Source organism: Magallana gigas, chromosome 8 (assembly GCF_963853765.1).
Source record: "Magallana gigas chromosome 8, xbMagGiga1.1, whole genome shotgun sequence".
Classification (NCBI taxonomy): Eukaryota; Metazoa; Mollusca; class Bivalvia; order Ostreida; family Ostreidae; genus Magallana; species Magallana gigas.
The window spans coordinates 13,112,206-13,136,459 of NC_088860.1; the positions used below are offsets into that span (position 1 = coordinate 13,112,206).

At 34.2% G+C, this 24,254-nt stretch overlaps 2 protein-coding genes across 6 annotated transcripts in view; one reads left to right on the forward strand and one right to left on the reverse strand.

The window, feature by feature from the left end:
- The window catches only part of LOC105342089 (FHF complex subunit HOOK interacting protein 2A), a 20,304-nt gene extending 12,389 nt beyond the window's left edge, over positions 1 to 7,915 (forward strand). For 2 of the 4 annotated variants that reach the window (XM_011448920.4, XM_066069784.1), the window contains exons 10-18: positions 231 to 340; positions 736 to 934; positions 1,057 to 1,138; positions 2,174 to 2,264; positions 2,889 to 3,029; positions 3,515 to 3,655; positions 3,980 to 4,083; positions 4,524 to 4,562; positions 6,259 to 7,915. In XM_011448920.4, coding sequence (XP_011447222.3) covers positions 231 to 340; positions 736 to 934; positions 1,057 to 1,138; positions 2,174 to 2,264; positions 2,889 to 3,029; positions 3,515 to 3,655; positions 3,980 to 4,083; positions 4,524 to 4,562; positions 6,259 to 6,370 — 1,019 coding nt within the window. In that variant the 3' untranslated portion in view covers positions 6,371 to 7,915. Of the gene's footprint in view, positions 1 to 230; positions 341 to 735; positions 935 to 1,056; positions 1,139 to 2,173; positions 2,265 to 2,888; positions 3,030 to 3,514; positions 3,656 to 3,979; positions 4,084 to 4,523; positions 4,563 to 4,900; positions 4,931 to 6,258 lie in introns of all 4 variants that reach the window. The other 2 variants (XM_011448921.4, XM_011448922.4) reach the window with 2 other exon arrangements.
- LOC105342088 (cysteine-rich venom protein latisemin) lies at positions 7,353 to 23,971 on the reverse strand. Of its 2 annotated transcripts, none has more exons than XM_066069786.1 (12): positions 23,957 to 23,971; positions 23,451 to 23,528; positions 19,332 to 19,378; positions 18,180 to 18,258; positions 17,400 to 17,491; positions 17,052 to 17,145; positions 15,028 to 15,170; positions 14,551 to 14,636; positions 13,706 to 13,788; positions 10,509 to 10,613; positions 9,656 to 9,772; positions 7,353 to 9,474 (listed from the first exon to the last, which is right to left on the reverse strand). In XM_066069786.1, the coding sequence occupies exons 2-12, from the start codon at positions 23,491 to 23,493 to the stop codon at positions 9,329 to 9,331; spliced, it is 1,035 nt and encodes a 344-aa protein (XP_065925858.1). In that variant the 5' UTR covers positions 23,494 to 23,528; positions 23,957 to 23,971; the 3' UTR covers positions 7,353 to 9,328. The 2 variants fall into 2 exon arrangements, with proteins under 2 accessions (XP_065925858.1, XP_065925857.1); XM_066069785.1 differs by lacking the exon at positions 23,957 to 23,971 and adding an exon at positions 23,643 to 23,713.
- Between the last annotated feature and the right edge of the window lie 283 nt (positions 23,972 to 24,254).

Sequence of the window (24,254 nt, forward strand, 5' to 3'; positions counted from 1 at the left end):
ATTTAAGCTTAATATGCAAATAAGATGATCTTTGATGAAAACTATGGCGAAAGTTTTCAGTGCATGTTACCTGTACTACATATAAATATTTATTATTACTTCATCATGTGCAACATACTGCACGGAAGTTTTCAATACTTAATTGGCATATACATTAATAGCTTGATTTACTGCAGTGTCAGATCCACCACTGTGAATACTGATTGGTGCGTTTCATTTCTGGTTTACAGAGTTCTGTTTTTTCATTCTGGGACATGAGAGGTTGCCTGAGCAGATAGGAGAGACAACTCCAGAAATCAGGCATCGCCTCATAGAGCGCTGCAATCACCTGTCTGAGGAGGTAAAACGGTTCATCAAAGCTCCATGACAAATTCTATCTGTCTAACCAGGCAGAAAATGACAACAAATCTGTGTGTGAAAATATATGTACATGCATGTATATCTATCCAAAAGTAGAGAATTCCACTAAAAAGTTATGTATTATTACTGAAAAAATAATGCAATCACCTTGAGATAGAAAAGTACAGCCAAAATCTTTAACCAGAAAAGGTCATAATGAGATCTCCCATTTTTATGTATTTTTCATTTGATAGGTAAATTTTTTATCCACCATGTCTGTGTTTTCACTTAATTCTGTACCAAAAATCATTTATCTTCATTCATGAGGATATACAAATGTTTAAACCTGTTGCAGTGTACATTTGTATTTCGTATTCCTTTTTGTTCTTCCTTCAGTTGAGTCTGGTGACCCTGAAGCTGTTTGACACGCTGCTACAGAAGGATGATGAACACATCATGCACAATCTAGTCCTACGTAATCTGTTGGGGAGAAACTACTACAAAGTAACTCCAGTCGTCTCTGAGGAGGTGAACAGTGCACAGGACAAGGAAGATAACTCTAAAACACCAAACGATACATCCCTGGGCAAAGAAGGTAACCAAGAGTTTTTCCCATCATTTGTGAAATGATTTTAATCATTTGTTTACAGAGAAATATAAAATTATTTTATTACATTAAGATTTTTAAACACGAACTGTATTGTTTTTGTATTGAAGACAACATAGAACAAGATTCAAAAGAAAAGCCTAGTCTTAATCGTTCATCTAGTCGTACAGAAGTTCACAAGATTGTCAACTGGTGAGTTCGGCTTGGGTTTATGTTGTGTTTTAAAGGGGCTCAAAATTTGCATTTGCATAAATATGTAACCTTTTTATTTGTGCAAGTCATTCTTTGCAGTTTAAAAAGTTTCTAAAAGCATACAATACTGGACGTAATTTCTGTGTGTAGTATTTTTTGTGATTTAAATTGTATTGCCCCCAAAAAGTGAATATTGGATCATTACAAATAACCATATATTATTACTTATTAGGTTAGTTACTTGATCGACCCAATATATTTCCGTAGTGAGTCAGTAACTAACCTAATAACTGTTTTGTTTTTCCGAGGACTATCAAGCGACATATTTATTCACAAATAGCGATGATCTACGCAAAGCCATGTACAAGATGCCTAACATCTCGTCCAATTTAACTCATTTAAACTCTTCAAATTTTCAATCTCACCTTTTAAATACTTTTAAAAATCTTTGCTTCACCCATGTTTACTTACAATGTTTTGTTGCTAGCCTATTCAATTTTAAATGTTTTCTCCCTTTCCTCTGCAGAGATTTGAGCAAATTTTACGACATGCGGTTTATGTATTAAATACTATGAAATGCCGAAACGAGTAAGCGAAGCATCGACCAATGACGACCATATTGCCTAATATTATTTCTCACAGAACAAATATAGAGATATATGAGGCAATCATGTGCTATGTTTAAACCAATGAAAATGTGACATTTCAGTCCAAGGGAAAACAAACATATATATGGTTACAGGGTTGTCTCTAAGACCCGGGGGGGGGGGGGGGGGGGGGGGGGGGAATTCCTCTGCCTATAATGCCTTACTTACCCGGCTATTAATGCATTTCAAACAAAATCTAGCTATAAGCTAGACCCCCAGACACCCCTTCTACTTGTTTATTTCCTTCTTCTACTTCAATTTTTGGAGACAACCCTGGGTTACGTATTGGATTAGGGTAATGTTGTATCATCTAGGATGTTTTATATAGATTGTATCTTTTTCATTGTACATGATATGATTTCAATGATAAATAAGAATTATTTTGTAGTTTCCTTGCCTTATTACCAGAGCAGTTGAAATCTAGCTACCAAACAGCTGATAGTGGATATGACATGTATTTACGAGATGCTCATAAACAGGTACAGATGACAACCAGTTTCTTATGTCAGTCAGTTGGAGGACTGAAACTTTGTAATTGCAGACATTTTGATGAAAGGATGTCTTTCCATGTAAAACCATATGCTAGGGTTATTCTGTGCTGATCTATTTTTCCTAATTTTCTCAATAATTTTTATGTCACAAAAAATATACTGTAAGACGAGAAAAATTAGTGCATACTTAATTAAACTATTATCATTTTTGATTTGTATCAACTGTTGTGTGCTTTAAAATTCAAATTGAAAAAATGTCTTGTCCAAAAAAAAAAAAATGGTTTTACAATAGATTTACATGTACATGTTTTTTTTTGCAAATTTGTATCCTAAAAAAACCTCACAGATATGATGTATGAGATTTGTCCCAACTTGTCACAGCACTTTTTATTTAGAATATCTGAAATGCCTCTTGAATTTCTTTACCCATTAATGTACTATTTTCAAAATACATGTACATGAATAGTTTATGACATAATCGGCCAAGTTAAAATTTATTGGCAAGCTAAGAAAAAAACAAACAACTGAAGTTTTTGAATTTTTGTTTTAAGCTCTATACTGTATATACAGAAATTTTAGGTGAATAAATGTACATGTAATTCAACTTTGTAGTACCGCCACATATGTGAGATGACAGACCCCTGGTCTTGGCCCAAAGAACCAGTGGTCATCAAACGCTTCGTGATGGACGACTTTTACGAGGGGGCCTTCCTGAGAATGCTACTGGATAAGATGTCTCACTTACTGGAACAGGTGAATATAGCTCCAGCAAAGTCTTCCAAATTATGTTCTGTGTAACTGATCATTTTATTTGTTGTTTTAGTTCACAGTTTATCATTGATATTTTAGTGTTTTGATATTGTGTTACATGGTCTTTTGACTCATTTCGAAGCAGGTTAAGAAAAAATCTTTCTCCGCTAGTCTACAAATGAGTATGTACTAGTTTACTTTTGACAGAGCATAAAATAAACATTATTGCCTTTGTAAAAGAAAAAAAAAATAAATCAATTTTTAATTTTTAATAAAAACTGAAAAACATTTAGACACATGATTTTTAGGTAAAAATAAAGTATTTGTTAATGTGTTGTGCATTTTCGATGGGGAAGACAGCCAATCAAAAACTCGTTCATTAACTTCTTTCCGTTGTTCATAAGCATAATATTACAATATTCTACCATGGTAGAAAATAGCATTTGCTATTAAAATGCTCATCGCTAAATATATGACATGTTTTACAGAGTTACCCAGTCAACCTTCAGCTGACCTCTGTGGTAGCGAGGCTGGCTCTCCTCCCCCACCCTAACCTCACGGAGTACCTGCTTGACCCCTTTCTTCCAGTCACTGATGGAACTAGAACTCTCTTTGCAGTCTTCCAGAAGGTAACATCCAGGGGATCTTTCAGCTAACTTTATTTGTTGTCATTTGAGTTTAAGATTTTTTCATTGATTTATTAGAATTGGTATTATATTAAAAGGAAATGAAAAAATGAGACACAGACATGATTGGAATAAAATGAATTCTACAAATTAAGAAATGATTGAGTGGAATATGCTAGTATGATACTTCATTAAGATGAAGATGAACTATGGCGGATGTGATTAATATTCAAAACAGAATTAATGAGATAAACTGAGATGGGATGATGTAAAGTTGATATGGTTTCAAGCATACAATGTAAAACTGCGTTTGGTTGCATACTTCAGCTGTCCAGTGAAATTAGAAACAAACTTCACGCTCAGAGTGACCTCAGCCAACAGCTGGTCAATGTCCGCCGTCAGCTGATGGGAACCAGTACAAATCTTCATCGGTGAGAACTAGTTTTAACTTCCATGTGTAATAAAACGTTCTTTAATTGTAAGTTATTGACTGATGTTAAGAAATTTAGCTTGAATATAAATACAGAAAATGATTTCAAGAGATTCAATCTGAATGTATAAAAGAATATAAATTGAAATTAATTATAATCAAGAATCTTTATTAGAGAGATTTAACTCAAGTCCTTCATACTAAATTTTATCCATGAACTGTAAATCAGGGCATGAAAAAAAAAAAACAACAACTTGAGCTTGAATATTATACGGGGAAACTAAGCATGACAAAAAAATAGGTTATGATTTAGATTTTCCTTCATATACTTCATATCATATTTATTTTGTGCATCGTGGATTTGGAATGACTATGTATTATGTTATAGTGAATGATAAGCATGTTATGATTGAATATAACTGTGTTCTTTTTGACTTGAAGTAAAAATCCATACAGAAAAACCACCAGATATCAGACCAGGTCTCTCTTTATTCACATAGTACTATACTAGTGTATTCAGACAATATCATATATAGCTACATTAAAGGACCCCATATTGCATGCAAGAGGAATATTGCAAGACTATTGAATTCTTGTCCTCTTTACTAACAACTAACCAGTATATTATGTAGTAAATAGGTCCTATCTTGCTGCCATGTATATTTTAAACATGTATTTTCATGTACGTATATATCATTCATTCATTTTTTTGTAACACAGTAAGATTAGTGATACTGGGATTAGAAGCTAACAATGCAATAAACCATATAATCATGTATGATATTTATACCTGTGTATATCCTCTAACTTACCTGTAGCCTGCGGCCCAGGCCTAAGTTCTGCCAGGGGTAAGTCCTATTTTCACTCTGTTGTGGCTTAGCACCATTCCTTCTGGTATATATGGGAACAGGGTAGCACCATTACAAGCCTTGCACTGAGTTGGCATTGTTTGGGTCCATTGCTGATGAGATCACTATTACTGGAGATTCTCCCACTGATATAAGTATCACAGATGCTGACCCTGCTTCTTCAATTCTTCAAAGCCCAAAAAGTATACAGTACTTGCAATTGATAATAAAATTCAAGGACATACAATATTGGACAAATTGGTATGTACACAGTGGGTCTGGTTACTAGGAATATCGAGGCATTTACAGAGAGGAAGCTCGAGAGATACAACCTTTGTGTTTCTGCTTTATATTATCTTGTGAAACTAAATAATGCTTTGGATGGAGGAAAATAATTTGACTTAAGTCTAGACATTGTCTGTGAACACATTTTAGGATGGAGACAGCACATGTTACAGTGAAGGCAATGCTTTGTTGATTAACATTTGTTTGATGGGCTTTTGAGTGATTGGTGTCCTTTACCACATCAACTTTCTTTGCAACACAAGACCTTTTTTGATGGATATAAATGTCATTAAAATATGGTTTGACAGGGTACAGTATACAGAATGATAATAAAAGTTGTAATTTCTCCTGCAATTTGAAAATATTTTGAATTCTTTGCCGAAACTCAAAAAATGTGTACTTTTATGTTTCATTTATAGCCTCAAAGAAATTATTATAACCTTATAGGATTTTCTCAAGATACAATCTTTGAAGTTGACGTGAAAATTCATTTTCCTTATACATGTACTTATGATTTTGGTGACATTCCATTGATGATGAGAAACTCACAAATTTTTATTACCGGTATACACCAACTGCTTGCACAAATATTTGCTATCTGCATTAAGCTTTTGACATCAGGCATCAACTTCCTGCTATTAAATGACAACTTGCTTCACAATATACATGTACTCTGTTTACATATTTTGGAGGTGACCACATTATTGTCATATGGTTGATTTTTATTCTTAGTCTACATTTGCTCTTGAAGGTTTATTTTTTCAACATAGATTGAAAGAATAATCATAAATTTTCAATCTTGTAGAATGCAATTTATTTCATACTAGCATGATGCCAAAAATGCATGATTTGGGAATGATGTGTAGTCTTTAACTTATTTTATTCATGATCTCCTTTCCCTAAATTTGTGCAATCTTATATACCGGTATTCAGTTTACAATATCTCTCTCTCTCTCTCTCTCTCTCTCTCTCTCTCTCTCTCTCTCTCTCTCTCTGGTGTATTTTATAACAGCTTAACTACATTGTTTCTCTGTTTTAAACAGATATGAAGACCAAAATCAACTAGAGGCTATCATAGTCATGGAAGAGTTTTGTAAAGAGCTGTCTGCAATAGCATTTGTCAAGCATCATTCTGAGGTGAACAGACCCTCATGATGGCAGATCTCGGCTTCAATTTATATAAATATATATATATCATGAACACAAATTTTTTATGACTCAAAATCATCTATGCAAAAAGATTTGCATGTTAAAAAAGCATATGTTCAGATGTTTGTGAAATTGGCAATATACACTTAATATGATATATGCACTTCTACATATAAATTTCTACAGGGCTTGTTGTAGCTAGAGAGGTTTTGGTTGCCTTGGAGCTTCTGTAGTGCTATGAAGGGATTGTTTGTAAAAGGAATTTTAGTTAACAGGCTGATATTTCCTGTAACTTAATTTTATTATTGGTTGCTTGAAATCCATGGTTTGTGCAATACATTTAGTGAGATACTATATACAGGGCTATATTTGCCCAATCATGATGTAAAATATTTCGCCTCTAACACAATTTGGGCGAAAGAGAAGTTTCTTGGCAGTTTTCTCTATATTTAATATTTTAGTTAAAAATTTGCCCACTGTTTACAGTCTCAAAGGTGAATGGAGCAATCATAAAAGTAGGCGGATATTTCCCTGTATACGGTATGTCTCCTGCTTATTGGGATATTTATTTTTCATGTTAATTGTATATGTTCTCTGAGGGATGACATATTATTCAATAATTGTGCTGATTTTTTTTTGTTTTGCGGTATTGATGAATCACAATTTTTGTTGAAGATTTCCCTGTGTGCCAAAGTATGGTTGACACAAGTCTTCCAAATCCTAAATCAATCCAGCAATTTTAATGGTATTTTACTAATGAAAAAAATCATTTTGCTATTTGTACTTTTTATAAATACTTTTCCAATAGAGAGTATTTTGAAAGTTTTGTTATAGATTTTGGATTTTTGGCATAATATTCATTTGTTTTTGCATTTTTTAAGTTCTTTATATGTATATGATGAGTTTACATTGTAGTTTGATACCATTTCTCAAAATTGGATCAGCTTTTTAGTTTGCCCAAAAAATCTTTTTTTTTATCATACCAATACATGTAATGGTATGATTCTTATTCATGGAATGATGGTAAAGAAACACACAGAAAATACTTGACAGGTCACCAGTCAAATTAAATTTAGTGAAAGGAATTAAAAATAAATTAACATGCACCAGAAAGTTACTTTAGTATTTTTTGAAATTGTATTCATTTTCATTATTTTAAATTCCATTCTTGAAAAAAATGCAACTTAGTTTTGATTTTTTTTTTTAGATTTATTAAGTTTCATATCAATTGTTTAAATACCATCTTTATTTTTAATATAGGTGTATGTTCCTTTCACCAGACAAATAAAGAAAAATCTTTTGATACAGATTTATTTAGAGTTTAATTACTGGTTTATATATATAAAAGTAATACCAAATTGTTGTGAAAGTTCATCTTTATTTACCATACCTTTGAACAATGGTCAGATGTATGCAAAGCTTGAAAAGACATCCGATTTCTAGTCAGTATTGCATTTATACTCTGTATTCTTTTACAAATATGTATTAAAATCTACTTATACAGTATATCATCACAAGAAATTAAAAGAATAAAATCTATCATTTATTATATTAATTTTCATTTATGTTTTAGAATAATGCAATGTTTTGGTAAGAGAAAAATAAACAACTATCTGTATAAATTGAAGAACAACTTTTAATAAACATTGTGTAACCAATATAAGGTGAAAACAAATTGTGCAACAATTAACACTATATGATTAATAACAAAAATATATATTGCATTAGTTACAGAGCATTAATCATCAGTTATAAAACACAACGCAAGGTAAAGCCCCAGTCGCACATTCACGAAATAAGCCATGATCATCTACGACCTTCAAATCGGGTAACTACGGTAACATATCCCGTCAGGCCACTATCATTCCCGGAATAACTACGATTTCCAAAAATCACCTCGCCTTTTATGCCATTTCATGTCGTGTTTCATATTAACTTATTCAAACGAAATCGTAATGTTAATACAGGAATACTGAACTTTACGGCACGTCGGATCACTCAAGACTTGTCAAAGATGAAGCACAATTGCACTATGAATCGTAAAGATCGCAATATGGTTATTCACGACCTGGAATTCTACCTTAATCAAGAGTGAAAGACGTTAAAAATAATCGAGTACTCTGTCACTTTTCCGCCCAGTACAAGTGACCACAAGATTGAAGAAAAGGGCCAACAGGGATGGCAAAAGGGCATCCCCTTGCTCCATAGATTCGGACTTGAAACTAACAAATGAAATGCAAAAAGGAATAAAACGGTCGTCGAAATCGTACGGAAGACTGATTTATATTTGTCATATCTTCCTAAATATAACGAAATAAGATAAAACGTCCTTTTTATGACGAAATTCTGATCATTACAAATCCGATCATTAGTACACTAGAGATCAGATCGGGTTCAGCCACGGTCGCCATCACAACGAGGAGTGGACCGAAAACGCTTGGCTTGCAAAGATCCCAATACAATGCCTTTTTGATATTTTTTACGTTATAGCAATGAATGAGCAACGAGAACATTTATTCTCTTTTGAGAAGTGGACAGGCATAGCCTACATCGGATGTAGGCTATGCCTGTCCACTTCTCAAAAGAGAATACGAGAACATTCAATCTTGTCGATGTCGTGATCACTCGGGAATGTTTTCAACATCATCAAAACAGTTGTGAAGGCTGTCGGAATTATGCTGTTCATTCAGGGTAGACCAACGAGCCACTATGTATTAACACAGTCCTTTCTTTGTTTTCTTTAGAACATTTTGAACAGTTCGAACATTAGAAAAATCAGAACAGTTCTTATGACAGATCGGAGCAGTTTGTTAGACAAATTGGAACAGTGCCTAAGATAGACCCGAACAGTTCTTTAAACAAACCGGAACAGTTCCTCACACAAATCGGTACAGTTCCTGAGACAAATCGTGACAGTGTGACTGGGGCTTACATGTAAGATTTGAGAAAGTGAAAATAAATAATTTACATATGTAAAAATCCAACAGTAAATAGATAAAGCAATGCAGAGATCTGGAACAAAGATTGTTGGAAAGGTTCCAATCTGTTGCCACCATTGTCTAGAGATCCCAAAATGCAGGCGTCACCAATGATGTTGTCTATGCCTGCACCTATCATTGAAATAAAATAAATTTTCAACGATAAAGAAGTGTGTATGTGTACATTTATAAGAATCGTACTATATAAAATATATAGATTAATCTATATTAATAAGAAAAAATTCATACTTTTATAAATTACATGTAATTACAAATACAAGTAAATATTATAAAGTTTGGGGGGTTTACTCACAAGGACAAACGTTGCACAATGCGGGACAGTCTTCCGGTACGTTTATGTACCGATCGCAGTGACTGGGTGAGTAGTGAGTCGTACATCCGGGGTTGTCAGTGTGAGTGGAGCAATTCACTGAAAGATTTAACAGACACCATACAAGGTACATGTACGCATAGCTGCATGCATGTAGGACGCGGCAAAATCAATCGTCGGAAACCCACCAAAGAGGTATCTACTCTAGCGCCTTTTCCCATTATTGTGTTTGAACGAAAATTAACTCTATATTGTAACAGAATCCCATCCATACAAAAAAACCCTCTAACTCATGCAGGGGCAATAAATCTAATTTTTAAGTAAAGGCACCAGACCTTGCATATCATGACGGTTAACCATATACTTAGGTTGTCTGCTGCACAGCTCCAAAGATTCCGGTCATTTTAGTTTTTAACCAAAATAAATTGCTCGTGGTAGATTTAATTCATGAGTGTTAAAGAACAGAATATGAATCGATATAGACATCGCGGTATGAGGTAATATCTGGCATAAGACGTAAAACAACAGATTGAGTGGAATATGTGAAGTATCAAAACTTCGTGTTTCTTGACCTTTGCATTTACATATAATTACTGGTATACATGTATTAGATTTATTACAAAAAAATCAAACAGTGGTTTGCAGATTGTTCAAATAGCTAGCTATTAGTAATGAAAAGCCTTTTCAGGGGCTAGATTTATTTCAGTTTATTTTTTTTTGGGGGGGGGGGGGGAATTGTAGGCCGACGATATTCACCTACTTTTCGACACGAATAGGCTTTAACTATTAAACAGACGCTGTTTTACAATCTAGTTACTATGTCATGTCGTCTTACATTGACAGGTGTCTCCGACATAGGTGGTGGCCGGTGTTTTACAGGAACAAGAGCAGGTTGATGGGTCCATGGTGCCGCCATTCAAACAAACTTTTCCACTACAGTCTAAAAAATTAATCATACTAATAATGCTTTTTTTCAAATACATTAACCATACCATGCCATTAATGCTGCTCTCAACTACATCAAACATAACAATGATGATGCTCTCAAATACGCTAACCATACCAATAATACTGTTCTCAATTACATTAACCATAACATTTAAAATAGTGTCTCATATACATTGCCCATGCGAAAAATGCTCTTTTTTAAATTTTAAACCAGACAGAGTAGTGTGCATGCAAATGGCAAAGAAAAATATATATTTAACGCTTAACATGATGAATATGAATTATTGAAAATTTTTCACATACGTTTATGATTGTGACGTTGAACACTTATATATGGTACAATCTTACCACATAGATCCCTAGAGCAGAGAATCTTACCACATAGATCCCAAGAGCAGAGAATCTTACCACATAGATCCCAAGAGAAGAGATTCTTACCACATACATCCCAAGAGCAGATAATCTTAACACATAGATCCAGAGCAGATAATCTTACCACACAGATCCATAGCAGATAATCTTACCACACAGATCTCCAGCGCAGAGAATCTTACATGTACCACATATACCTCAGAGCTGAAAATCTTACCACATAGACCCCAGAGCAGAGAATCTTACCACATAGACCTCAGAGCAGAGAATCTTACCACATATATCCCAGAGCAGAGAATCTTACCACATAGACCTCAGAGCAGAATATCTTACCACACAGATCCCCAGGGCAGAGAATCTTACCACATAGATCTTCACAGCAGAGAATCTTACCACATAGATCCTCACAGCAGAGAATCTTACCACACAGATCCCCAGAGCAGAGAATCTTACCACAGAGATCCCCAGAGCAGAAAATCTTACCACATAGATCCAAATAGCAGAGAATTTTACCACATAGATCCTCAAAGCAGAAAATCTTACCACAGAGATCCGCAGAGCAGAGAATTTTACCACATAGATCTCCACAGCAAAAAATCTTACCACATAGACCTCAGAGCAGAAAATCTTACCACATATACCTCAGAGAATAGAATCTTACCACATAGATCTTACCACATAGACCCCACAGCAGAAAATCTTACCACAAAGATCCCCACAGCAGAAAATCTTACCACATATACCCCAGAAAAGAGAATATTGCCACACAGATCCCCAGAGCAGAGAATCTTACCACATAGATCCCCACAGCAGAAAATTTTACCACATATACCTCAGAGAAGAGAATATTACAACACAGATCCCCAGAGCAGAGAATCATATCACATCTATCTTCAGAGCAGATAATCTTACCACACAGATTCCAAGAGCAGATAATCTTACCACGTAGATCCCCAGAGCAGAGAATCTTTCCACATAGATCCCCAGAGCAGAGAATCTTACCACATAGATCTTCAGAGCAGAGAATTTTACCACACAGATCCCCAGAGCAGAGAATCTTACCACACAGATTCCCAGGGCAGAGAATCTTACCACATAGACCCCAAGAGCAGAGAATCTTACCACATAGATCCCTAGAGCAGAGAGTCTTACAACATAGATCCCCAGAGCAGAGAATCTTACCACATAGGTTCTCAGAGCAGAGAATCTTACCACATAGATCCCCAGAGCAGAGAATCTTACCACATATATCCCAAGAGGAGAATCTTACCACACAGATCCCCAGAGCAGAGAATCTTACCACATAGATCCCTAGAGCAGAGAATCTTACCACATAGATCCCCACAGCAGAGAATCTTACCACACAGATCCCAAGAGAAGAGAATCTTACCACACAGATCCCAAGAGCAGAGAATCTTACCACATAGATCCCTAGAGCAGAGAATCTTACCACATAGATCCCCACAGCAGAGAATCTTACAACATAGATCCCCAGAGCAGAGAATCTTACTACATAGATCCCCACAGCAGAGAATCTTACCACATAGATTCTCAGAGCAGAGAATCTTACCACATAGATCCCCAGAGCAGAGAATCTTACCACATATATCCCAATAGGAGAATCTTACCACACAGATCCAAAGAGCAGAGAATCTTACCACATAGATCCCCAGAGCAGAGAATCTTACCACATATGTCCCAAGAGGAGAATCTTACCACACAGATCCCAAGAGCAGAGAATCTTACCACATACTAGTAGATCCCTAGAGCAGAGAATCTTACCACATAGATCCCCACAGCAGAGAATCTTACCACATAGATCCCAAGAGAAGAGAATCTTACCACACAGATCCCTAGAGCAGAGAATCTTACAACATAGATCCCCAGAGCAGAGAATCTTACTACATAGATCCCCAGAGCAGAGAATCTTACCACATAGATCTTCAGAGCAGAGAATCTTACCACATAGATCCCAAGAGAAGAGAAATTTATCACATATATCCCAAGAGCAGAGAATCTTACCACATAGATCCCAAGAGCAGAGAATCTTACCACATAGATCCCAAGAGAAGAGAATCTTACCACACAGATCCCAAGAGCAGAGAATCTTACCACATAGATCCCTAGAGCAGAGAATCTTACCACATAGATCCCCAGAGCAGAGAATCTTACCACATAGATCCCAAAAGAAGAGAATCTTACCAAACAGATCCCTAGAGCAGAGAATCTTACCACATAGATCCCCAGAGCAGAGAATCTTACCACATAGAACTTCAGATCAGAGAATCTTACCACATAGATCTCCAGAGCAGAAAATCTTACCCCATAGATCTTCAGATCAGAGAATCTTACCACATAGATCCTCAGAACAGAGAATCGTACACCATAGATCCCTAGAGCAGAGAATCTTACCACATAGATCCCAAGAGAAGAGAATCTTACCACACAGATCCCAAGAGAATAGAATCTTACCACACAGATCCCAAGAGCAGAGAATCCTACCACATAGATTCTCAGAGCAGAGAATCTTACCACACAGATCCCCAGAGCAGAGAATCTTACTACATAGACCCCCAGAGAATAGAATCTTACCACACAGATCCCAAGAGCAGAGAATCCTACCACATAGATTCTCAGAGCAGAGAATCTTACCACACAGATCCCCAGAGCAGAGAATCTTACTACATAGACCCCCAGAGAAGAGAATCTTACCACACAGATCCCCAGAGCAGGACCCTGTACATCCACTGCAGGCCGTTCCGGCTAGGTAAGGGTTGTTATAGTCCATGTTGCCGCTGTGAAGATAATAGTCAGTTTTGAATGCAACTATTTAAATTGCACTGTTAATGTGAACTGTTTTGAAGTCAATTTCAAAATACATTGTAAACATCAAATGTGTGTAGGATATTTGATTAATAAATTCAATATCACACGCAATGTACAAATTTAACAATATTTGCTTCTTACAACCACAAATGCCTAATGTTTTTTTTTCTCATTATAAAAAATAAACCCCCTCCCTACCTAATGTTCATAGGAACTAGGGAATTTATTTTTTGTAATCAGAAAAATATAACGTCGGGAACCTGTCCTTATGATCGATCTTACAAAAACGGATAAAACATGTAGCAGCTGTCCCTCTCTCAGTCTAAGAGCTGAAAGTTACGAGGTCTTTTTGATACAATCTTGAATTCATTCTCGCAGTAAAATCTGATACGACGAAGAATTAGCACTACTTAATGGCTTTGAGCGCCGGGTATAGCCATGATAGCCCTGATGAGCATAGTTTTATTTTCTCTAGGGGTTACAAGCTACGATCCATGGACATCGCCTTAATATAGAATCTAGCCCTATATTTAAGCATTGAACAGATGTGGTCTCATAACTGCAATGGTGCAACTGAAATTATGGTGTTTGCATGGGCGTCGGAACCGGGGGGCATTTTTGAATTTTTTATTTGCATGTCAAGATTTCTTATAAGTCTAGCCCCCCTCCCCCTTTCAATTTGCTTCCGACGCCACTGGGTCGGCATCTATATAATTAGGTACAAGACGTACGCTGGTCCATAGTTACAAACGTAATTCCTTGTTGTTCCACACAGTGCAAATCCACATCCGATTAAGATGGAGTTGGCAGACACAACCTATGTGAAAAATATAATCACTGTCAGATAGGAATTATCATCTCTATTATTTAATAGATTTTTCATCAACATTTACACCAATGCTATGATAATCATCTTCTAAGCTGCTATTTGATCAGCATAATCATCGTCATTATCAGCAGCAACATCAAAATCATCTTCTACGTCGTTATCGAGCAATATCAATGATTTATGGCGGTTATTCAATCATTACTTTTAAAGTTATGTCACTACAGATGTGTATGATCCATTAAATTGTTCTTCAGTATCTTCAACTATTTTAAGATTAAATAATATGATGTGTCAGTATAAATAAAAACAACAAAGGTTCAACTGTTAAAAATGTGTCGAAAAATACGTTCCTTGCATGTTATATACAATGTATAGGTACCTGTGTATAGTGACCCACACGGCCGAAGTTATTGGTACCGTTCATTGTGAAATCCTTCACCTCGTCATACCACAGTTTAACGATATTGCCCCAGCCGACGTCATAGTCTCCTGCAGCTAAGTTCTGTCCCACAGAAAATCGACCTACAAACCAACGATCTCCATTTTAGTTTCTGTAATCATAATTGTTTTAATTAAAGTGGCTTTGCATTGTAGCTTGTTAAGGACAATCTGTCACAATTTTCTACCTCCAGTAATATATGAGTTAAAGTTCGTCATATGGACCCGTCTTCCTTTAAGTCACCTACACTCAACAAAACTTCAGCTTAATGTTCACCCATTTTAATGTATTTCCTATACGAAATAAGCACATTTTTTTGTCTTGTCGTCGGGTGACTGATTTCCACTTAACTTTCAAAAAGTTAAGAACGATGCATTGACCTTGACCTCTGGTTGCGACCCGAGACCTAGACCTTTGCTATATATCCCAAATACTTCAGGTTTGGTTGAATTTCGCTCAGAGCTTTTGTATTGTTTTTTAAAAGTTGCAGATGGAAATGACGATACACTTATGGAAGAGAAAAAAATATAAGAATGACGTTTTCTTCCGATTGCTTAATATTTAAAACAATGTCGGGTACAAAATAAATGTTAGCAAATTTAAAATGAGTACAATGTGTCGTAGAAAGAATGCAGACACCAATATTCCAACGGCTATGGCTGTTTTATCAATGAACATTTTGGCCATGTTAAGTGTGGTTCTTTTTAAACATTCGCCACAGACTAATATCAATAAAAAAATATTGTCAATCATATTAATGAAGCACTTGCAGAAAAATACCAATTTAGTGTTTTGACGTTTCGTCACGGGTAGTTGATTTCAATCGTTGTTGTTTTATTTTATCTGTGCTATTGATGAAAAAATCAGTTACGAAATGTTGAAAATTTCACATTATTTTATCTCGTAATTTTCAAATTATTCTATTTATCAAAGTGAACACTTAGAATTTTTGTTGAGTGTATATCGGGGTATGTAAATGTTATTATTGCTTGGCTAAGGTTATCCTAAACATAGTCATGGATTGATTCTTATATTCATTCGTACTGAGCGGTTTTCTGTATTACAACGGCAATGCTAATTATGTAAATCTGATAGAGAATTTGCTAAAAATTCAATTAACTGTATTATTTTTAATTGAAAAAAACCCCAAAATTTCACTTTTATTAGATTATGCGCCTCCACTTTATAGCACTCTGAAATGACCCCCCCCCTTTTTTTTTTTACAAGGCCATGATTGCTTTCTCTAATACCCAATTTACTTAAATCAATAGTCGACTCGCCGATAATAAAATCATCGCATCCATGCATGGATTGCCTGTCTAATTGAGTTCAGCGGGTGCATATCTCATATAAACCATTATCCATTCGCCAAGGACTGAGAAAAAATAGAAATGATTGAGTATATTGATTTTATCTTATACATGTACATAAAATGGCTGTATTGATATAACATTTTATATGCGCTTAAGGTGGTAAAAATGATTTGCTTGATTAGGAAATTTTTAAAACAGATAGAAAGCTAGAGAGTGTTCGATATATTCATACTCAAGACACATGCGTCTACAGGATTGTGTTCGAATTGCATATTTTTTGTGAATACAATCGAGCAAACCTTTCAGTGACATCGAAATGACGTACAGCAGTCAAAACAACTGTGTTCGTCTGTCCGATACGTCAAACTGACGTCATTGTAACCAAACAGAACAATGTCGTAATTGATTCCGTTATCAATAATTCCAACATTATCATAAAATGACATAATTGATTTTTTTTTCATTTACCCAACTACTAGCAAACATGACACATAAAGCTGTGTTCGATTCCCTACCCCACTGTATAACACAGAAAGCTGTGTTCGATTCACCACCCCACTTTATGACACAGAAAGCTGTGTTCGCACAGAAAGCTGTGTTCGATTCACTACCCCATTGCATGACACAGAAAGCTGTGTTCGATTCACTCACCCGGAATACTCCGCTGTCGTCCGCTATCATGAACGAGACCCTTACAGGCGTCAGCGTAGTTCTGTGCGATCATGGCTATTTCATCATCCCAATACTATAAGTTTAAAACGTTATCTATTATCATTTTATATAATTATTTATTCCAATTTGACCAAATTAATTCTTTCTGTCCAAAATATTCTGTTTGTAAATCAAATCTTTAAAGTATTAAAATATTAATTTGAATGTAACATTCCTGTCCACAAAACAAAGATAGAAATTAATTAAATTACATATTTTCAAAACGGGTTTACCAGGATAACTGAAATTAGTCACACAATGTTTAATACCCGTTGAAAAAATACTCACCATCTTGTACATAAGAACTGCGGTGGGAACAACCCCAGCGCGGTAAGAATTGTGCGAGTCAACAATGGTTGTTTTGTCGGCCTCAATGACACCTGTATAGTGTGATGTAAATAGCATTTACTTTGTCAGACAACACAATGATCAGTCGTACATGTTTAAAATCTTTCTATTGAAACTTTTGATTTAATATTCATAGAAACTAAACTATATATTAGTAATATACTACAAATGTATTCCATATTATCTTTTGATAATGACGATGATTAGGAGGATATAAATCTACGTAAATGACCGCTATACGCTATACAAAAGATATTTTCGACTCCGAGAAAATTAATTTGAATAACAATGCATACTAACTTTGTCTTGTTTATTTTCATCAAAGGGTTCAAGTCAATTTTCCGAGGAAATATATTCAAACACAGCTTTATGCTGATACATATTTATTTTGTTTTTAAATTTTAAAAAACCCACACAAAGTATGATGTGTGTTCAATGCTACCTTTATAATTTGTAGATTTAATTGTAGATAGTATGCAATACACTATGGATTGCAGCATTAAATTACTGACCTCTCAAACTGCCCAAACGTACCGGGAACTTTGAACGCTTGAGGTTAGAAATGGTATTTATATAGTTAATTGTCATATATTACACAGCTTATTAAAATATAAAACTGAAATTATGTGAATTTCGCAAGTTTATTTTTATTCTTAAGGTGGCTGCCCATACACAACCCACCACCCTCCCTTCCAGAGAATGTGATCAATGATAACTCACCTGAATTGCTGGCCATCGACGATTTCTCGAGACAAGCCGAGTGATTGGGTATGACTTGATACTTTGCTGGGCACCGAAGCTGTAAACAATACAAAAATACAAGTATGTACATTTAATAACGGGTTTTTTTCCTTGATAACATTTATTCACGAATATTAGTAAATGCAGATTGTTTCTCATAGGACCAAGGACATTAGATCACAATGAAAATTAAGGTTTCATATAAAATGTTATAACTATGATAATTCACGAACAGTATTTTTTGCGTAAAAGTAAAGATAGCCTGTGAAAAATTCGCATGACCAATGGGTATACGTAAGAATATTGAACAGTTCTCCACATGAGATGATATTCTGGGTTTTTTTTATAAAAAAAAAAACTATGAACATGTATGTTTTATTACTGGCAATTAAAGAACTAAAAAATAAGAAAATTCCATGGCAAGATATATATATAGCGTTTCGGATTAGTTTTACACCATTTACATTATGCATGTTTATTTACCGGTACTTCAATCCATTCATATGGATTTTCTTTTTAAACAAAAATCTACCAAAGTGTAGAAACGAAAATAATCCCCGTTTCAATGCTGTGTATGTTTTAAAAAGGTACACGTATGTTGATAGATAAAAATAAGTAATTATTTGTTTCCAATCAGACTGACTCAGGTAAACTTCTATTTACTGAATGAAATTCTAAAGGCAATGTTTGCACGTATATGTATACACTCTTGTATACATGCAAAATTACACTCGACATACTGTAGAAGCACATATTTTCGTTGGATCAAAATTTCGTTGTTTTTTAACCAAATAAAATTCCGTCATATCGTATTCCCTCTGTATTCATTAATACGTTAGTTGAAAATTCGTCATGGATTTAATTTCGTTGATTTTTACGGCCAACGAAAATAACGAAATTAAGTCCTCAACGAATATTTCTGCTTCTACAGTAGTTAGGACCAAAACTATCTATTTTTAATAAAAAAAAAATTTAATAAACAAAAATTTCATTCAATATACATTTAAAACCATATACATTTCATGTACGATATGAAAAAAAGGAATAACATATTAAAATGAATGAATGAATCATTATTGTTATTATTATAAACGCAAATATTATTACTGTGATATTAAACGTTTGACTCACCGCTCTTTTCTGTCTTTGGTCCGCACTCGCTATGGCTGATAAGGCTCCTACAGCAAACAGTGTACAATTTGTTATCATGAATCTCGCCATCGCAAATTGTATTTCATTTAGAAAAGATTCCAGGCCTCATGGTGTTTGGGAATCTCAACAATTTCAAAATACATCTTACACCAATGATGTTTTTGTCGTTGGAGATTACCATCTTTCAAACGTTAAAGATTCCAATAAAATGAAGCATCGTAAGCGGGTTGAATACGGCGAGACGTTTTTATTGATTTGAGATGTGATGGGAACAGAGTGGGAGATAGAGAGAAGGACAACATATTATAATGGGACAATCCGTGGGCCCCACTTTAATCTGGAAATGTTTGCGTTAACCTGCATTTAATTTATCTTCATATAAATTGTCGTTTTACAAGCATCGATATTTTGTGTGTATAAAAAGGCAATAAGACATCGGTCAAAGGTTTGAATTAAGTGTGAAGGTCAAATTCCACGTGCACATTTATGGGCAAACCTCTGTAAAGAGCCCCATTCTGTGTTTAAATTTGAACAGAATTTTCCCCCTATTAATTCTCGACCCATTTTCCCCTTTGATACCTTCGAATGTTTCTTTTTAGCAATGTTTTAAGAATTGGTAATTCAAAATCTCTGTAAACTTACAGAGTCATTAATTTGGGGATTTCAATGTAGTACATGTATTTGAAAACATGCGCGCAATTAACTGAATTGACGGAACCTGCAGTCTGTGTCCGCTGTTGGCTACACAGTAACATGGCTTATTTGTGATGTATCAATACAAAATTTCTATTTGTTACGAATTGAAAGTCTGTCAAAACATGAATAACTGCTCTCTAAGGTCTTCAACAAAAGGGGCATATACACTAATTCAGAACGTTTGTTTGCAAGTAATCGTAATTCAATGCCTGTGGGGCGGTCCATATCACCCCCCTAACCCTCACCGATTACCTGTAAGTTCCGGGCTAATGACATGCATACATCGCTCGACACGGGTTCATAATTAACTCATTCACAACAAGGTCTCAAAACTCTAATCCCTTTTTTTTGGTAGAAGGACACAAATTTCATTTTAATTTTTCTGGCCATCAAAAACCACTTAGTGGCAATATTTTGTATGAAAAGCTTCCTATATATTATTAAAGATCCTCTCAAGATTCTCATATCATTTTTTTTTTAAATGACACATTATTACTGGAATGAAATATTGAAAATAAAATTAATATATTTACATTTCATTTTGAGTTTGGAATAGTTTATAAAATGCTTACCATTTACTTATCTTCTCGAGTATTGCATGCTACTAAAATGAAGTATTAATTTTCTTTAAAATGAAAAAAAAATTGGGACTTATTGATCATAATGAATGAAAACTGTAAATGAAAGTATGGAGAGCTGGTCTAATTAATGAAATCAAGTCGTCTATAACGATTGTGTATTCTGCTTGCCCAAAGTATGTATCTTAGAATTCTACAGATTTTGACCCAGATTCGTGCAATTGCTGGGTTTTCAAGCCAAAACGTTGATGAATTGGTTCAAGACTTAAAAGATTAAGGTCCACATCTTAATAAACACCAAATAAGAACTTGAGGATTTTTATTAATGTTAAAAGGACTTGATTGTTAACTACAACATTGGTACATAAAAGTATAAGTTTGACTTTTGAATACATTGATTAAATCTATCCGAAGAATATATATGTTGTTTAAATTTTGTTATCAGTACATCTATATTTGATAGACCTTTAGCAGTTTTACGCATTGTCATTCCACAATATTTTATTTGAAAATAATTAAGGTTAGTGTTATTTAATTGACAATTAAACTGAGTAAAATCCACTTGCATTATTTATACGTAAAATTATTGTTTGAACTCTTGTTTATATGCTTATAGAATTCAACTCTTTAATGTTGGAGTTTAAAAATCTATACAATTGCCACGAGTACTTAGCCTCGTTTTTTTTCTAACTTTTAAAGCAATATATTCTGTGGTTTTGTGGATTAAAATTGAACATCACATAGACCCAATTACACTTGCAAATATTTACGCGATGCACCCCATTGAATTTTAAGGTAATTAAGGTAAAAATATAGATAGGTTACAAACGTTAACGCCTTTTATCCAATTGTGTTGTGCATTAAAAAAACATGTACATGTAATTAAGGTCTTTTGTAAATGCATTTATGTATACTTTGGTTCAGTTGTGTCAATTATGTCCCTAAACGGCGCAGAAAAAAAATCGGAAAATAATAAAATCGGGATAACATTCCGGTTGTCATAGTGAGAGAATAAAAACATATGCGGTTGGATACTGAAGTTAATTTCATCTACCCTAAACTTGACGGTCGTTCAAATGAATTTTCTATGAAACGAATTAACAACTGATAACGAAGCAGGATATTTTTATACAAATCCTTTAAAATTTCAATTAAAAATTCATAACTCCGCCACTGAGAGAAGTGTGGGTCGCACCTGCACGCACAACAAGACCCGTCATTGTGCGATTTTCTCACTTCTAAACATGTGGTGAGTTATTTTGTATATTTCACCCTCGTCACTCATCATTTTTCTTAAATAAATGTTTTATATGAAATTGTGCGGGTTCATACTTTTTGTATACGTGTAAAATAAATAGTTGACATTTCTTCGTCATTCAAAAGAAAGAAGTAAATGTGTAAGCGAATGTTTATCAAGAGTGGACAATGAACCCACGAATATTTTTTTGTATTCTGCATACTGTAGATCTAGAATGAATATTCACGTTCACCTGCGAAAAGCGCCCATCACAGTTTCAAAAATCTCGCTTTCGTTATTACGGTATTATTTTTACGGTGGCTCTATACACACACAGTTTATTCAAATTTTCAATAGAAGACCACAAAACATATACTTTTCAAATATTAAAATGATGATAGGGATACTATAGGAATTTTTAAAGAATTTTTTAATGTTTTTTCGTGTTTTTGTATAATATTTTTTTAAAACGACAGCTATTAACAAATTGAGAGAAATTTTTTTGTCATATAATGGATATTTCCTTCGGACACATAAAAAAAAATATAACACTTCTTAACATTCAAAAATGTTATTATTGCAATTTTTTTTAGTATTTCCCCAAAACATAACTTTTATTTCGATAAATAATACCACACAACGTGTAGTTGTCACATACCACATTACTTGTAAGTAATAAATTTTTCAATTATCAAATTAAATCTATTCATTTAACAAATTTTTCAAAAGAGCGGTCCCCATACAATTCGCCTCAGTATAAATCAGCCAGTACCGGAATTGCATGCTTCCAGATATACTTTTTTGCGTACTGCGTCATCAAAAAGTGGTGTATAGAGCCACCTTAATATTATATCTTTTATCCTGTAGGTTTTCGCTATTTGATTCAAAACGGCGGAATTGGGTACTTATAATGAAGTATAAATAATATATATATTTAGTAAGGAATAAGGAAGTTAGTCGACAATAATTTTGATATTTACATGTAGATATGCAATTCTGATCTTTAACAAAATAACTAAATAATGATATAGGTGACTTTAAATTTCTTAAGCAAAAATATAAAGTCGGGGGAAAAAAAACCCAGAAATTAATTAGTCGGTTAAAATTGAGCGCTTATCATGAATAAATGGGCATGTATTTGGATACGATGGATGTTCTGAAATCTGAAATGGAGAGTACGACACTGCCCTATGAAATTAACTGTATCTGTGCGTTTCTGCGGAACCATTTTATTTTGAACAACTCATTCATTTCGACGATTCTACGCAACGCTTTGAAGCTCAAAGAACGTATGTGGAAGTCTTATAAACAAGAAGACTTATTATTCAGAAAACTGATTAAAATAGTGGAATCATCTAACCATAAACACGTTTGTAAATAAATATAATTACATTTATACAATACAGAACAATTTATACAATAAATATTCATTAGAACTTGGAATCATCTAATTTTAAACAAAGAAACAATGTATTTGATGAGAGTTTGATATTATTTTTTTATTTATAAGATATCTGACTTCTGTAACTTTCAGTAAATATTCATCCGATCCTTTTTCATGGTTATAATTTAAAAATAGATGCTTACCTGTCCAAACCATTGCTAGAAACAAACAGTGACCGGGTCCCATGGCTTGTAGCCGAGATCAAACTGTTTCACTGTCCACTATAAAAAAATATTTTTTAAAAACAAATTCAAAATTGACTATTCAAGAAAAAAATGCCATTGCAGAGGACATTACACTATCCGCACCCGGGGTATTTCAGTCTCGGTAATTACCTGGCCTGCTGTCAATGCAAGTGTCTGCGAGAGAAATAAACCAGTCTATATTGTGAATGTGAAATTAATTTCTGAAGTGAATTGAGTTCTAACCATTTCATTTTTAAATGTAAAGATATATATACATCCTTATTTTAACTGACAGATCTCTTCCGTTTGTTGATTGGCTACAGAGTTGCGATTATACATGTAGTTGGATAATAACAACTTTATAATATACCTCATTAGATACTCTCTCTCTCTCTCTCTCTCTCTCTCTCTCTCTCTCTCTCTCTCTCTCTCTCTTCTGCACACATATATATTTTAAAACTTACGATTTTTTTTTTGATTTTTTTTCCCTACACAGAATATATCGACTTATATATTTAAGGAAATAAATGTACCCATGAAAGTAAAATTATTGATTTTTTTTTTTTTTTGGGTATACCTCAAATGCCCATGAATTAATATCATGACTCATAAGTATTGTATCACAAGTTTTATGCGGAAAATAATATTTAGGGAAGAGACTTGGATCCTGCTTTACGAGAAAAGTCTGGAGCTTCATCTATAGTAAAGTTTTATTATACATGTATGCTTTTTCGATCACCTGATGTTAAATATATAACGCCA

What these genes read in the sequence shown, in the direction of transcription:
- LOC105342088 (XM_066069786.1), bottom strand. Translation starts at nt 23,493, where the DNA reads ATGGGACCCGGTCACTGTTTGTTTCTAGCAATGGTTTGGACAG. An exon ending in TGTCGGAGACACCTGTCAAT is followed by an intron (nt 9,773 to 10,508) that starts GTAAGACGACAT and finishes TAAATCTTTCAG; the next exon opens with TGAATTGCTCCACTCACACT. An exon ending in ATTGTGCAACGTTTGTCCTT is followed by an intron (nt 9,475 to 9,655) that starts GTGAGTAAACCC and finishes TTTCAATGATAG; the next exon opens with GTGCAGGCATAGACAACATC.